Source organism: Molothrus ater, chromosome 18 (assembly GCF_012460135.2).
Source record: "Molothrus ater isolate BHLD 08-10-18 breed brown headed cowbird chromosome 18, BPBGC_Mater_1.1, whole genome shotgun sequence".
NCBI lineage: Eukaryota > Metazoa > Chordata > Aves > Passeriformes > Icteridae > Molothrus > Molothrus ater.
In genome coordinates, this window is record NC_050495.2 from 8,639,224 (window position 1) to 8,654,441 (window position 15,218).

The 15,218-nt window shown below is 39.1% G+C and overlaps 1 protein-coding gene across 2 annotated transcripts in view; it reads right to left on the bottom strand.

The window, feature by feature from the left end:
• Positions 1 to 15,218, bottom strand: part of PI4KA (phosphatidylinositol 4-kinase alpha) — a 54,446-nt gene that overhangs the window by 36,662 nt on the left and 2,566 nt on the right. Inside the window, exons 3-18 of one of the 2 annotated variants that reach the window (XM_036392944.2) lie at positions 14,226 to 14,319; positions 13,478 to 13,566; positions 12,928 to 13,000; positions 12,346 to 12,605; positions 11,613 to 11,682; positions 9,523 to 9,671; positions 8,863 to 8,928; positions 7,763 to 7,859; positions 7,121 to 7,312; positions 6,307 to 6,407; positions 5,420 to 5,549; positions 4,554 to 4,686; positions 3,776 to 3,871; positions 2,888 to 3,071; positions 2,026 to 2,129; positions 941 to 1,109 (exon numbers count right to left, since the gene is read on the bottom strand). In XM_036392944.2, the coding sequence (XP_036248837.1) occupies positions 941 to 1,109; positions 2,026 to 2,129; positions 2,888 to 3,071; positions 3,776 to 3,871; positions 4,554 to 4,686; positions 5,420 to 5,549; positions 6,307 to 6,407; positions 7,121 to 7,312; positions 7,763 to 7,859; positions 8,863 to 8,928; positions 9,523 to 9,671; positions 11,613 to 11,682; positions 12,346 to 12,605; positions 12,928 to 13,000; positions 13,478 to 13,566; positions 14,226 to 14,319 (2,007 nt within the window). The remainder of the gene's footprint in view (positions 1 to 940; positions 1,110 to 2,025; positions 2,130 to 2,887; positions 3,072 to 3,775; positions 3,872 to 4,553; positions 4,687 to 5,419; positions 5,550 to 6,306; positions 6,408 to 7,120; positions 7,313 to 7,762; positions 7,860 to 8,862; positions 8,929 to 9,522; positions 9,672 to 11,612; positions 11,683 to 12,345; positions 12,606 to 12,927; positions 13,001 to 13,477; positions 13,567 to 14,225; positions 14,320 to 15,218) is intronic. The other variant, XM_036392945.2, reaches the window with a different exon arrangement.

Genomic DNA, 15,218 nt, shown 5'->3' on the forward strand with positions numbered 1-15,218 from the left:
TAAGGGGTAGGGACAACTGGGAAAAGTCACCATGGTTTTTTGTTAACTTCAGGACAATCCACTGCATGTGACTCACTGCTTCAGAGTCAGAGCAGAGACACAAACTAACTGCAATAGCCAGAACCCAGCAGAACTACACAGTTTCTGTAGAAAACCCACTTTTCTAGTAGCACTTTTTGTTAAAAAAATATCAGCAGATCAGCTTCTTTATGATAATACATGGCACTGAGGCTGAAAAAGATGGACTGACTTCCATTCTTGGGCATACTCAGAGAAATCCATGTCAACTATCAGCAATAGCAGAAGAAAAATAAGATTTTTTTTCTTCTTCTCACAGAAATCATTTTTGAGTGGTTGAAAATAGAACAAAAAAACACTGAACATTTTAATGGTTATCAAGCAATTTTTAGTGTGTTGAGAAGAAGAGACAAAGGCAAACTAATGAAGAAAACCTTGCTTTTGTTTGGGGAGCACAGCATGGGCAGTGTTTTACCCTCTTTACCTCTTCTTGAAAATGAAGTCTTCAGAATACCTTTCATAACTTGTACTCTGCATTGAGTAGAATGTTCTAGTGAGAACTGCTCTCAGGATCTTCACACTAAAGAAACAGTGCCTCCTAGCTCAATCCATCTGCACTCTGTCATTTCTCCATGTGCAGAGTTGCAGAGCTTTCAGTCAGTGCAGCAGTTTGTCTCCCATACTGACTCCAGAGCATCCCATGTTTCCCTTTGCAGCTCTGACACTCAGGCAGTCTCAGCTGAACTGCAGCTATTCCCTGTTTTATCTGGGACACTCCACACAGTCAGTCAGGCACCCCAGACCTGCACTCACACTCCACCACCAGAATGCACCCTCAGGCTTAGCACAGCCAGGGTGTGTTCAGCAGTGCCACCCACATAAAGCACAGCTGCACACAATTAAAAACCAGTGCATTTCTGACCTTCAGTGCTGGTCCTTTTTCACTTGCTCTCTCACTAGCTCTCTTTCCTTCCAGCCCGAGCTGAACAAAGAGCTCCAGCAAGTTCATCAGCAGCTCATCCACAAGGTGCTCCACCTGGATGTTGGCAGCGATGTTGGCCAGGGCGTTAATGACTGCTAAGGAGCAGTGCCTGGGGAGAAAGAACAGTTATGAACAAGCAATTCCTCAGGTTTTATATTGTCAGTGTTTTCTTCATAATACTGACAGTAATTCTTGTAATAAGGCTACTGACATATTTCCACCCATTTTTTTTTCTTGCTGTTTTTATGAGCAGCATATCATTTTACTGACAATTGAAATGCAATTGGTATTTAAGTGAAAAACTATTTTTAAGTTGTGCCTTTGGAAGATGTTCCATTTACGATGCTGTCATGGCCACAAGGAAAGGACTTTAAGTACTTTCCTGTAGCAGACAAAAAGCAGCCAAGGGCAGTGTTTCTGGTTTGGGAAAGCTCTTGAGCAGAAGAATCACAACTCATATCAGTTGCTGAAGCTGAGACTGCATTGTTAAAACACACTGACAGGAACAGTCCTCTCAGCTGCTCCCATTCTGCATTGAGAGGTATCCAGCCCATCCCAAGTACCAACGCAGCCAGTGATAATCTTTACTTCCGTGGGGACAACAATGCATAACTTGCATACAAAGAATTAAATTGTTAATGGTTTGCATTTAATCCGTAACAAGCACCAGGATCACGTTAAAAAGAAAACAAACCACTCTCTCAGCTTTTCTGGGCTAAGAGATTTAGTAATTAATTACTGTAATTACAGATAATGTAAGTCATCAATTATCTTTCACATTCACCAACTCCTCACAGAGATAAAAGTTATCAATGCTACCTGTAATGAAAAGCATTTTCAGGAAACCCTGCCTTTTGAAGGGCTATTATTTCTAAATTAATGTATTTCTTTTTAACATCAAAGAACAGTACAATTTACAACCTTGTAATAAAACCTGATAGTGGGAAAAAGCGAAAAACCCCAAAGCAGCACAAAAAATACTTGATATAGTTTTCACACATTTAAGGGACACAGCTAAGTGTTACCTGTATCCATGGTCCTTATAGTCTTTTGTGGCAGAGTAAACAACTGAGCTTGCTTTAACACTGATTTGCTGAAATAGATTCCACACCTCACCATAAATGTATTGCTGCAAAAAACCAAAACCAAATCATTAAGTAAAGCTTATTGAATACAATCTCTCTAAAGATCAGCCCTGTAAAATACTCCAAATATTACCAAGTTCTTCAGATAGATGTGCAGCCACAGCCTGACAATGGTTTCAGCTTCCATGAAGCAAACAGTACAAGGGCTTTTGTGAATATTTTAATTTGATCAAATTTTAGCAAATTTATTATGTTCTTTAATTCTGCCTTCCTGATGGAAACCATTCTTTCAGGCTTCTGAGTTCTGGCAATTAATTTCTTGTTCAGATGCACAAATAACATTTGGAAAAAGTAAGTTAATCTTTATATGAGTAGAGAAGACAATCTTCCATACTTCTAAATGTATGAACCGACAAGACTTTGAAAGTTATTTACTGATACAAAAAGAAAATACCCTCCACTAATTTGTGATAGGCCAAGTTTAAAAAATTTGTGACAGGCCAAGATTTTCTTCTTAATAACCTTTGAAAACATTGAGTTTGGTGGGCTTTATAATCTTTTTTTTATATAAAAGACTTATTTTCTATGGGGACTCATCTTCTTTACAGGGACAGCACTTTACACATTATCACAGCTTTTGTTGTCTGATATCACAAAGACTACAAAGAACAAGTGTCTACCTGTAGTGCAGAAAAGAGAAGCCTTAAAGGCCTTCTGCACATGCACTTCCTAAAATATATTTCCATTTAACTAAAGGAAAGGAATCATGAACTGGCATTCCATTGACCAATTCTTTTCTTACATTTCCAGTGATGACCAAACAGCCAAGCTGATCAATGATGAGTACATCAAGATGAGAAGGTGGCTGGCAAAACTTCTGCTGTAAGATTTGCAGGATGGGTTCCATCATTTTTGGGGTGTCCCTCAGTGCCACTGCAATGTGCCCTAGAGCACGAATTGTGTGGTCAGGAATTAAATGAGCTTCCCTGTTAGGAAAACAGACAAAAATCCCAACTTGATAAATGGAACTGTTCAACAAGTTATCAAGACCTCAGTTACATTTCAGATAAGTAACAGTTCCTATACTAAATTTAAACATCACCAGCAGCTTTAATACTGCCACTCTATACATCCCCAACATTAGAGGATATACTTGCACAAGCTGATTTTCAAAATAAAAAATAACCCCTCCCAAACTCATTATTGAGGAAGTCCACACTAACCCATGAACAAACTGTTCTAAAAACAACATTGTAAAAGGCAAAAATGATGGGCAAAGTACTAAGACAGTCAGACCAGCAACTACAGAACCTCTCCAATGAGACTTCTTGGTTAGTGAGGCTCTTAAAAGCAGAGCAAAATGCCACAAAGTGACAAGATGTGTCTAGCCAAAAAGGACAGCTGAAGCTTGAAGAGAAAGCATCACTCAGCTGAGCACTCAAAATTGGGTAACATTCACCAAAGATTTGCTGATTCAATCAGCTAAAACTGAATATACCTCTCAATATGAAAACGGGCTCAGCTCTGCAAAGACTTGGCATGGGAAGATCTTGACCCCATGCACAAGCCCATTAATCTCAAGAGACATTTAATTCTAAAATAATGAATGCTGCCAGTACTTGTATCTTAGAAAAGTCTCAGATTCACTGAGTGAAGGAAAAATTGTTTTTATGACTGACTGACAACTCACTTATCATTCTCCTGAGAGATGTACAGACGGTTGGATAAACTGGCCAGAAAGGCCTCAACAATCACTGAATCTATGGTCAGGCCAGCTTTCAAGCACCTGCAGTAACAATGGACAGAAAAAACACAATGCATCAATAAATCATATCACTTTACTGTAAATTCATGCTATCTATAAATGAGGGAAGCAGGTTTATACTGAAGAATAAGAACTGATAGCCAAGGAACACTATAGATACATTTTAAAAAATGAGCCGAGTTTCTTCTTCTGCATTCTCCAGAAACAATAATGATGGGAATATACAATAAGGAAAATTCAGAATCCACTGGTTTGAAACTTTAATTCCTTGTCTCTAGTCACTAACTATGTCTTCCCTCTAGGTCTCTGCAGCTGTCTAAAAGGGAAGAATAATCACTGCCCACACGAGTGTGTGACAATCCTTCTGTTACATGAGGCTCAGTCAATGTGACAACCTAAGCTAAAAACAAAAAAAACCTATTGAGTATCTACAAAAGCACCTACCCACTGAAAATGGTGACTAGCAGACATGAGAAGCAAAACAGTAAGACTGAACAATAATTTTACAGTTAGGACATAGACAGAACCAAGAGATGCCTGAAGGGAAACAAAGTCCTGACCAAACAAGGCACAAAGACTTCATGGCAGCACAGAGCAGAACCTTCTAAATGGGCACTGTGCTTTTCTGCCAGGGAGACAGCACATGTCCAGCATGGTGCCAGGGAGACAGCACATGTCCAGCATGGTGCCAGCCCCCTCTTACCTGCAGATGTTGTCTATGGCAATGTCACGCAGCTGCTCATACATGGATGGCTGACCCTTCTTGCTAGACATTACATTTAGAGTGGACTCTGAATGCTCGTTGGTGACACTAATCTTAATGTCATTCCCACCTACTAAGAACACAGGAGTACAGAAATCAGCACCACTTGATGAGCTATACAAGCCATTATTGCATTTGACTGTTCCTAAATTATTATTCCTAAATTTAGCCACTTACTACTTTACTGTTTTGCTCTAGCATTACAATACTGCTTTTGCATCAGCAAGTGATTTGAATTGAACATTTTTCTTCAGGAAACTATCCCTCAATATTAAAATCTAAAAACAACAAAAACTTGCCAAATGCCAAGACAGTCACATGGCTGGAGCAGAGGATGGGTATGGGGAGTGTGAGGAACGTGACCTCATTCACTCTGGAGAAGAAGCAGCTTTGGACAGAGTCAGTGGCTGCCTCCCAGGCTGCAAAGTAGGCTACAGGGCAGACAAGCAGCCTTTGAGGAGAATTAGACACAACAGCCTCAGCTCCAAACAAGGGAGGTTCCAACTGGGTATGTGATTCTTTTCCCTCACTATGAGGATAATTATGCACTGGCTCTGGCTGCAGAGTCCTACTCAAGACAGAAGTGCTCAGTGTCAGCAGAAGAGACACAGCAGTTCTGCTGCTTACCCTTAGATATACTTCTACCAGAATTTCATTTGTTTCCCTCCTCCCCATCTCCAAAAAAATGTACACAATTCCATCTCCATTTCCACCTACAGCTGCATCACCAGAAAATTCCAAAATGTATGAAAAAGCAACAAAAGTTGGAAAACAATCATTCTGGAGCATAAACTTTTTTCCTTTACCTGTGTGATACTGGCTGTGATATTTGTAAAGTTTCACAAGCACTGGGGAAGGTATCACAAGAAAGTCTCTCAGTGATGGATTGACAGAATGAACTACAACAGGGAACCTCTCACACAAACGACCCAGACCCTAAAAAGGGGAAAAAAAAACCAAAAACCAAGACAAAACCAACAAAACATAGCTTTAGAATAAAACAGCACTATTTTTATTTCAGCTGCAAGCTTGTAACTTCAGCTCAATACAAACAAACAGAAAACAAAACAAATCCTACACAGTTTTGCGAGGTTCATTTTTTAGTAGAAGATTTAGATACTTTAAGCCTCTAACTGTTTCAGGTTATTCCAGAGTGTGTCATATACCACTCAAGCCTTGCTGCTCTCTTCCTGGGTGTTTTCACAGGAGTTGCATGGAATGAACTGCATTCTCCAAAAATAAAGTTACTGTACAAGTGCCAACATTTAGAGGAACCTGATAACTTACAACTTATGTGGTGAAAAACACCACATTTGTAAGACTGGATAAGTGCCCAATAAGAAGACAAAAATTAGAATAACCAAGGCTTAATCTAAAACCTCAGTCACCTGCCAGTCCCAACATTTTAATTATTTGTGTAATGGACTAATAAGCTAAATAGTTCAAAAACTAAATCCTGGTTAAAAACCCCTCATGAATATTATTCTTCAAGAAGTAGCTGAGCTAAGAAAATTCTAAAAGCAGTTCCTAATTTTCACACCAAATCTCTGAAATCCAAATATAGAACACAGTGATGGAAAGTAATAAATAGAGCAGATAAAGTGTTCTAGCAACCTGCAAAAATCCCCAAACTCTCATTCACTGATACAGTGAGCAACTGCAGTAATTCATGACAAATACTGTAAAGACATACCTGCAAACAGCAAATTAGCAGTGGCAAGTGAGCAATTATGACTTTGCTTGAGGTTTTTGATTGGAGCTTCTCTGACAACTTGATGCACAGGTTTTCTGCACCTTAAATAAAAAAAAAAACAACAGAAAAAATTATTTTTGATTTGTTATTAGGCCACACACACCCCAATCCTTACTGGAATTTCTAAAATAATGGAGACAATTTATAAGCTTCAATCCTGTGGTATAAGATTTAGTGCTGCTTCTGCAAAAACAGTTTTAGAAACTTAGCACCTGCAGCAAACAGCTCTGTCAAACACTGTGACTGAGAGAATGACAGCACTTAAAGCTGATTTTGAACATATTTCACACTGAACAGAAATTAAATACTGCAATGTCCAAAGGGAAAAAATACTCCACATATTTCAGCAGATGTAAGATTTATACAACAAGAAGAAAATAGAGAAGTAAGAGAGAGCTTCCCAGTCCTGCTAGCAACGAAGCACTTTAGAAGAACCACTGAGAAATATTTATGACATTAAGAGCAATAAATAAAAGAGAAACTAGAAAATAAATATGCATGCAATCCAGCATTTATAGCATCCCCCAGAGATAAGTAATAGGAAGCTTCTGTTTCCATTTCTATAAAGAGATGTTTAACTACCCAGCCAACTAATCTGCCAACCTTTTGATGGAAGTTTTACCCTTGTATTCTAAAAGTACAAAGTACTCCACTGAAATTTAATATTTCTCTGAGTACCATCTACTCCATAAGTATTTCTACAACTTAGAACACAACAACCAGACACTGCAGAGACCAAAGAGCATTTTTTTACTTTGCTCATCTTTCACAGCCCACACCATGAGATCCACACAGGCAGCATTGGCCTGACAGCGCAGTTTTAACGGGCTCAGCTCGTTGTGCAGTCGATCCACATCGTGGAGGATTTTCTGGAGTTCTGACTGGCTGCTGTTGAACTGCTCCAGCACAAAATCATGGATTTCCTTCACAAATGAGGTGGGAAGGTCTAAAGAAAGAAAAGGAAACAATATTATCCTGTTTGACAATATTGACCACAGTATATCCCAGAAAACTTACTTCCTCTCAAACCACGACATACTGGAAGGATGAAAGTCAGTGTATCAGAATAACAGCATATATAACAGTCATTGCTACATTATAAATTGTATTATTTAATCAAGTTTATGTCCTGGCTAAAAGATAAATATCATAACAAGTCCAGCAGTGAACAGACAATTCAAATGCCACCTATTAATCCTTGGGTGGGTGGCCAAAATATTTTTTTCTACTTTCTTAGCTCCTTTGTAATACGGAAACATTTCAAAATACAAATTTATTGCCCTAAGTAGAGTTCCCAGCAAATGCAAACCCAACGCTCAAGCACTCAATACAAAGCAGATGATGCTTGTGATCCTAAATATAATTAAAGATAAATAAAAATAAATAAATACTATACCTTTCATATAGTATAGTGTGTCTCTCAGCATTTTAAACTGAGCAAGGTAAAGAGGGTCACTGAAGGTTTTGTAATAGAGATCTGCACTACAACAGGTCTGAAAGACAAAAGAAGCAATTTGCTAGATTCAAAAGGAAGTATTTTCCATTATACAAATAAGTAAATCTCACTCCACCTCCACAGAATAAACAAGCATATAAAACAGGTACAAGAAATAACCTCACAGCTTTTCCCCCCTCTACTTTTAATAAAAGTACAGCCATTCAATGCATTTAACAAAATTCAGTCACTGTTTGATTTGAAGAGTGTGTCTGTTTCTCTAACAATGGGGCTAAAAACAAAAAAAAAAAAAAAGGGGGGGGTCTCAAAGCTCTCACTTTACTGAGATGGCAAAAAGAGAGGCTGAACTTGTCTCCACTCAGGCCTACATTTTGAACAGGGCAGTGCTCAATGGGAGGCTGACAGCAAAGCAGAGTCATTTCTGCACATATTTCAGCACACACCCCTTTCACCACAGCTTTATGCCCTGAGGAAATGAGGCAAACTCCATAAAATGTGTGGAGGCTGTGACAGAACTGCACCCAGGGGAGGGGAGAAGAAGAAATAAATCCTTGTTCTGAAACGAGGACTCACAGACCTAAAGAACCAAATCTGCCACCTCTGAGAGTCCATGAGCTGCAGCACTGACAAACTCATAGAAATGGCACCTAATAGAGCAGCAGTGATTTCCAAGTCACAAACTGAAAACAACCAATGCATTTCATATATGTGAAAAAAGACAATGTCATTGCAATATGCAAGAAAGACCTTTGTCTACAGTAAACCAGTTTTGGGCAGCCAATGCTGTAATTTATTAAGACAACAGAGCTAATGTAGGAAAATAACTACTTCCTCCTATGTTAGTGAAAAATACCACCCCCTTCACCCCTTTTACACAGTCCAAGACTACATCTAAACCTCTGAAAGAACTGTTCAGAAAGGAAATTAGTATCATTTGGCAAAGAGGAGGCATACCTCACATAGGTAAAACACTAATTTTGCAAGTAATAGGGCAAAAAATGAAGTATTAAAGTCATCAAAGGAGGAAGGTAAAACCGTACCTCTGAAACTTCAGCTATAACTGCATCTAAGGTCTTCAGAAGAGAATCCTCAACTATCTGCTTTACCTATGGAGAAAAAAAAAAAAAAAAAAAAAAACTAAAACAGGATGTTTCCTGTTAGTGACTCTAGATAGGAGCAGAATATCATTTAATAAAATTTTGCTTATGCGCAGAAAATACAAGTCACTTCCCTCTGAAGCCTCAGATGAAATTAAGGCTGCAACAAGAACATTTGAGCCTCTCTGCTGCTCCAGAATAGCTGATGCCAGAAGCAGACAGGGCCTGCAGCTTCTGTCACTTCTGTGAATTCCCAGCAAACCCTTCAGGAAGTCTCACTCTCACAGCAAAACCCAATCTTCTATTTCAGCAACTAGCAGTATGCAGGTTACACCAGAACCAGTGGTCTGCAAGACTCAAGCAGGAAGCAATTGACATAAACTTATTTAATTTTCCAAATTCTGCGTGGTTATTATGGGAGCTTTCCAGAATGCTATTGAAGCATGACATTAAATGCCATAAAAATAAAATTACACAAAGCTTGAGAGACAAAGGCTGTTGTTTTACCTGCAATACTAAAAGCTTAAATTTAAACTGCATCTATTTCTAGCACATATCTAGAACACAGTGTCACTGCAATCTTCAGAAGGAGCCATCACACACCATGTTCAACAGCTGCCGGAGCATTTCCAGTGGGATGTTAAACTCTTTATTGTTAATACCATTGAAGAGAGGAGAAACTGAAAAGCTGGAGCTGATTGTGGAGAAGTAATAATCAGGATCCAGTGCACTCCCATCAGGAAGATATGAACCTGATCAGAAAAAAAATAATAGAAATACAAGTTTGAGGAGAGAAAGGATATTAACTGTCTTTAATGGAAGCATTTAGCCACTACAAAAGAATTCTTTCTAACACAGTCTTTACCTTGCCAGAGGTGCATTTCAGCTCATCTACTGGTAAATTAATACAGAAAACTACAATACAATTGTCATTAGAAGTTTACTATCACAACAGAGAAATCATTACAATAACTTGTGTCCATGTTAGAGATACTTCTGACAAGCCTTTCCACGCTACTGATGTGCCTCTACCTGAAAACATTTGTGAATGCCCCTTAAATCAGAAGCACAGAGATGCAAAGAACAGGTTAAATCAAAACTATCTTGCAAGGTTTTCCCCTGTATAAGATGAAACGAAGACATAGCACAGTGTTCATCTTAGAATAGGCATCAATTCACCACAGCATTTTGAAAGCAAAGAGAATCAAATTATTTTTCAGATTCAAGTACTCTATTAAGCAAACAACTTGCTCAGCAAACTGCTCTTGGCTCTGTTTCCTCTTGAGAAATTACATCTCATGCCTTTCTGAAGTGCTCAGCTGGCTGTGCTAGAGTAATGTTCTTGTGATTAACAGGCTTTTAAGCAAGACTATTTATTGATGACAAAAAAAAAAGGTCCTCAGTTCTTTTTTTTTTAAGCTGTTAGCCTTGGCCAGAATAAAATCAAGGTCACTACCATCTTCTTCAGAAGGCAAGACTATCACAAACTCTATCAACAGAAGTAATACAATAACTGACTGCAGCTGAAATATTTGGTAGAAGTTAGTACAGAAAATAAAATCCTGACTGCAATAATCATAACCCTACCAGAGAGAGAACTAAATAATCCAAAAGATTTTACAAAGTTGTCCGCCTAAAGATTTAAGATTATTTCTGTTCTACCTCAATAGTAACTCTCTAACCCACAACCTTTGGGTTTTGTTAATTTTTTTAAATTCAAACTATACAGACCACAACACTGAAGAACACATTGGTTCAACACAGTAGAGAGAAGATAAACAGGTCTGTTCCTACTTGGCAACTTAAGAATTACTCTGTATGACTGAGGAAAAGATGCCTCTAGAAATAGCAATGTGAAGAAAAAAGAAAAGCAATGTGGAAGAAATTAATTTAAGCTAGGGCTTGAGAGAGGAGAATAGCCCAGAAACAGAGAAAGCCCAAACTGTTAAAAACCTGAAAGGGCCAGACAAAACCAGAGACACAAAACAGCTCAGATGCAGAGACAGTCCTCCATGTGATTCATGAAGGAGAGTTTATTTTTAAGCCCTCCTTTGATTTAGAACTCACAGATGGAGCTCTACCACAGCTCAGGAGTTAAGAGTTTGCATGTTAATTCATGAAACTTTCTCAGGTTTTGGCCTTTCATGATACAGTAACCAATGCACATTAGTGAACAATGTGAACACTCCACTTCAGTGTCTCTAGTATTTCTGCCTTCAGAAAATTACTGGGTCTTCCACAATGGCCCACATCACACTCACTCCAAATGGAGCAGTTGTTTTGGATTTATGTGCCAATGTGCCACAAGCCTCAAAATTCCAGACCCTAGATCAACAATGTAGTTGTCTACTGAAGCACAATATTAACTCTTGTTCCTCAAAGTTACTCAGCCTAATCTCCTGAAATCTTTCTGGCCTAGCTGAATTAAGCTCTTCAGTACTAGGCACTGCCTAGCAGGAAGGGAATCAAGAAACAAGTAAAAAACAACCGAGCCTGGAAATTACTGCTGTTCATAATTACTTCCTACTGTCTTTAAACCACAATTTTTTAAAAAATCCTATCCAGTATGTGCCACTGAATTCCCATAAAAATTCTAAAGGGCAGAGGAAGGAGTCAAAAGGTTTTTTTGTTTTAAATTTTCTATAAATAGCAACAAAACCCCAAACCACAGACTGTTCCTTAAGGTAATCTACCTTCAAAGTAATGAATTGCAGCAGGTCCTCCAGGAGAGCTGGGAGCGGGAAGCCCACGTTCAGGACTAACCTGAAACATTGCATAAAAGCTGTATTTTAGAAAATATTTATAAAACATTTAAAAACTTGTCAGGGAATAGATTGTACACTTTAAAATGAAACACAGCTTCAAGCAAAATTAACAGGAACTACATAGTGCTGGGTCTGACAGCTCAATTCCAGCCAAAAATGGGAAGTTAAAAAAAGCCAGTTCAGTGCTTTTGGCTAAAGGGAAGAGATCAGTGATGACTCCTCTACTATGAAACTGTAGTTTCAAACCACAATCTGAATCCAGTCTTCCCCCAAGACAATGAACATCTACAGCTCCTGGTGAAACCAGGAAGAGCTCCTGTATCCTCTTATGAAAGCTTCAGCCATTAAGTGCCAGCTTCTCGATTTTACAGATATACATTACAATGCCTTTTAATGATAATAACACAAGGAATGGGATTTGCCAAATGCTCCATGTAAAGATTTACTAGTACAGTTCCTACTTGAACTGTCACTGCTTGTTCTGTAATTCTAGAAACTACAGAACTATTTTGAAACTCAGCTGTAGAACCGTAATAAAAACATTTGTATCTGCTCAAACAATGTGTTAAGAGATGCTGCACATCCAGGCTTAAGTCTTAACTCCACTGAGACCGAGAAATCATCTCAGTGCTGACTCCAACACAGAGCAAGTCATACACACCTGGGTGATGCTGCAAACACTGCTAGCCTTTCTCTTCAGCGTTCCTTCCTGGCAAACAGTGAGCAGAGAACTGGGAAGAATTGATCTGAAATCATTGAAGGATCGACGGCGAATTCCTTCGAGCTCTTCTGGAACTCTCAGGGAATGTGGGGGAATTTTAGGAAAAAGCTTTGAAAGGAGAGCCTCCTCTGAATTGCTGTAGCGACCAAAGGCTCGAGAAATTCCTATCAGGCAGGGCACTGCATACTTGCATAAATATTCTGGAAAAGAAAAACACATATAACAGCAATTAACAGTAGAACTTCCTCTTCATGGTTTTGCTACCGCTTCACTAAACTGTTTTTGCCTAAACTGTTTTACAACAATTGATTTGTACAAGCAGAGGAAAAACCATGAAAGCATCACAAATGACTACAATTCTGCTTCTGTATTTTCCAGTCAGCAACAAACAGAACAGAGAAGTGCTAAGGGAAGTTGAAAGACAAAACTCACTTCTCAGGATTGATCCTGATAACCAGCAAGCACACACAAGAGAAGTTCAGAGGACAGGAATTACAAATACAGTAACAATTTTATCACTACCTTTATCATGCATTTGTGGTGTCTGGCACATTCCCAACAGGAACTGCATTACTTGTAGGACTGTATCCACGATCTAAAGTCATCAAGACAGACATACAAAAATATCTTTTGGTAAGGAGATATCATTATCTTACACCAGATCATTCTAACAAATGAAACTTGTAAACATTAACGTAAGCACCTCTGTGACGATTTCTTAATGTTGTGTGACTAAAAGATTACATTGCCTTCACTCAGGCTACAGAGCTTCTCCTGTAAAATCTGCAGTGAGCTGCAAGTACTATACCATGAAACTGCAGCACTCCCAACCTCAGTATCAAAACTGGAATTTTAAACTCTGGGCTCAGCAACTGACACCCAAAAGTAACTGCAGACCTATGAATATCCTGTAGGTACTTGACTATTAACACAAGCAAATTAATGCATCAGTGCACACGCTAAGGCAATCAGCCCCTTGCTGACAGGGAGCAGCTGTGCTCTTCTCCAGACATTGGTGAGGATTGCAGCACTGGAGATCGGGGAAATACAACAGCACAAACTCCAACTCCACCTGCTCTCGGAAAGATGCATCCCTGTAAGCCACGTCAGATAACAAGGTCACTAAGCAGAAGCTGAAGTTTTCTGCCACTGGAAGCAAACCTGCAAAGTAATCGAGAGAAAATCAGCCACTTTAAGCCTTGTTAGAGAGAGCCAACATAGAAAGAGCAAACTATAACAAAGCAAGAAGACACAAGTGACTCTCATGTCAAAGCTCTGAGGCAGACTGTAGACAAAAACAGTATTACATACAAAATTTAGAAGCACTCTAACCATCCTAATTTCAGCATAAATGTTAAAAGAAAAAATCAGAATTAAAAACCGTCCCAGGCTTTCAACTTATCGGAAAGAAAGCTTAATTATGTAATACTGTGTGAAAGTATTCTTACATTAAGGAAGCAAAGAATGAAGTGGTTTAAACAGCAACTAAGCATCAAAGCTAAAAGTAGAGCAACAAATCTCATGTTCCACTCTCCTACTGTGGCTACTACACAATCTTCTCCAGTTTAGTAACAAAATAAATTGAACACAGAACTATTGGAAACTGCAATTCATCAAAAGCAGCAAAGCAGGAAAACAGGGATCTATTCAACTTCCTTTGGCTTCTAAAGAAAATCAATATTAAAAGACATCAAGCCAGGAACTAAGTAAGAACATAGCAGGACTTCTCCCCTCAGCTTGAGTCATGTCCTGAACAACCTTTGCTATGTCTATCTCCTGGCTGGCATTCCATGACAAAGATCAAACACTCCAAACATCACCTCTGCCTTTCCGTGCATTGCTTTCTTCTATCCACTGCACTTTGGGAAGGCCCTTCAGGAGTCGCAGAAGGTAAGGAACCACATGATCCTTGTGCTAAAGAAAAAATATTCTATTTAAAAAGGGGGAAAAAAAGCTGAACCATATAATCTCAAGATATTTTAGAGGTACGGTAAAATTACATTAACACACAGAACTTGCTTCTAATGATTACTCCACAGGCTTCTTGACTATTGCAAAACTGATTTCAAAACAAGCAAATTAAAGTAACCCAATTCAGTGCCTTAAATCCGAGCCTTTCACTCCAGGCAACAGTTCATTCTCTGTAAAAGCTGGAGAAGAAAGTTCAGAACAGTATCTAACCCCAAACACTTTATTAACCGACAGTAAGCTCCCAAAATAAATTTAAGACAGCTAAAATTCAGAGTGCCAGTACCAATTCAGTACATGTGACACATCCCAGGGCCTTACACAAGCCACTTAACACATCCATGTAACACTTCAGCTCTCTCACCTGCAAATCAAAGCACAGCACAGCTGCCTTATATAAAAAACCCAACCAAACACAAAAAGGAAAAAGAACAAGGTCAAAAATATCCATGCAACCATAGCACATGGGTACTAAATAGGAGGCAGTTCAGGCTTGATGCAAACCTTAGCAATATAAAAGAATTTAAAGTGAGGTCTAACAGCATTGGACCTGGAACTCTGTCCATGCTTCCCCTCCTCTACATAGAACAATACCAGGCCCAGCAGTCAAAGGGAAGAGAAGCAGCTTGTGCTGGCCCTGCTGGCAGACACAGAAGGGATGCTTGTGTACAATGCAGCCTGTGTGCCCTGTCTGTCTGTTTATCCTGGCATGAAAGGGCCTATTGCAAACCTGGCCTTCAGGAGTGCATCCCTGTCAGTCAGGAGCATGTGGAAGAACGTGCCATGACACACCTGGTTTGAGTAAATCCTGCTGGATACTCTTTCCTTTCTCCGCTTAAGGCATG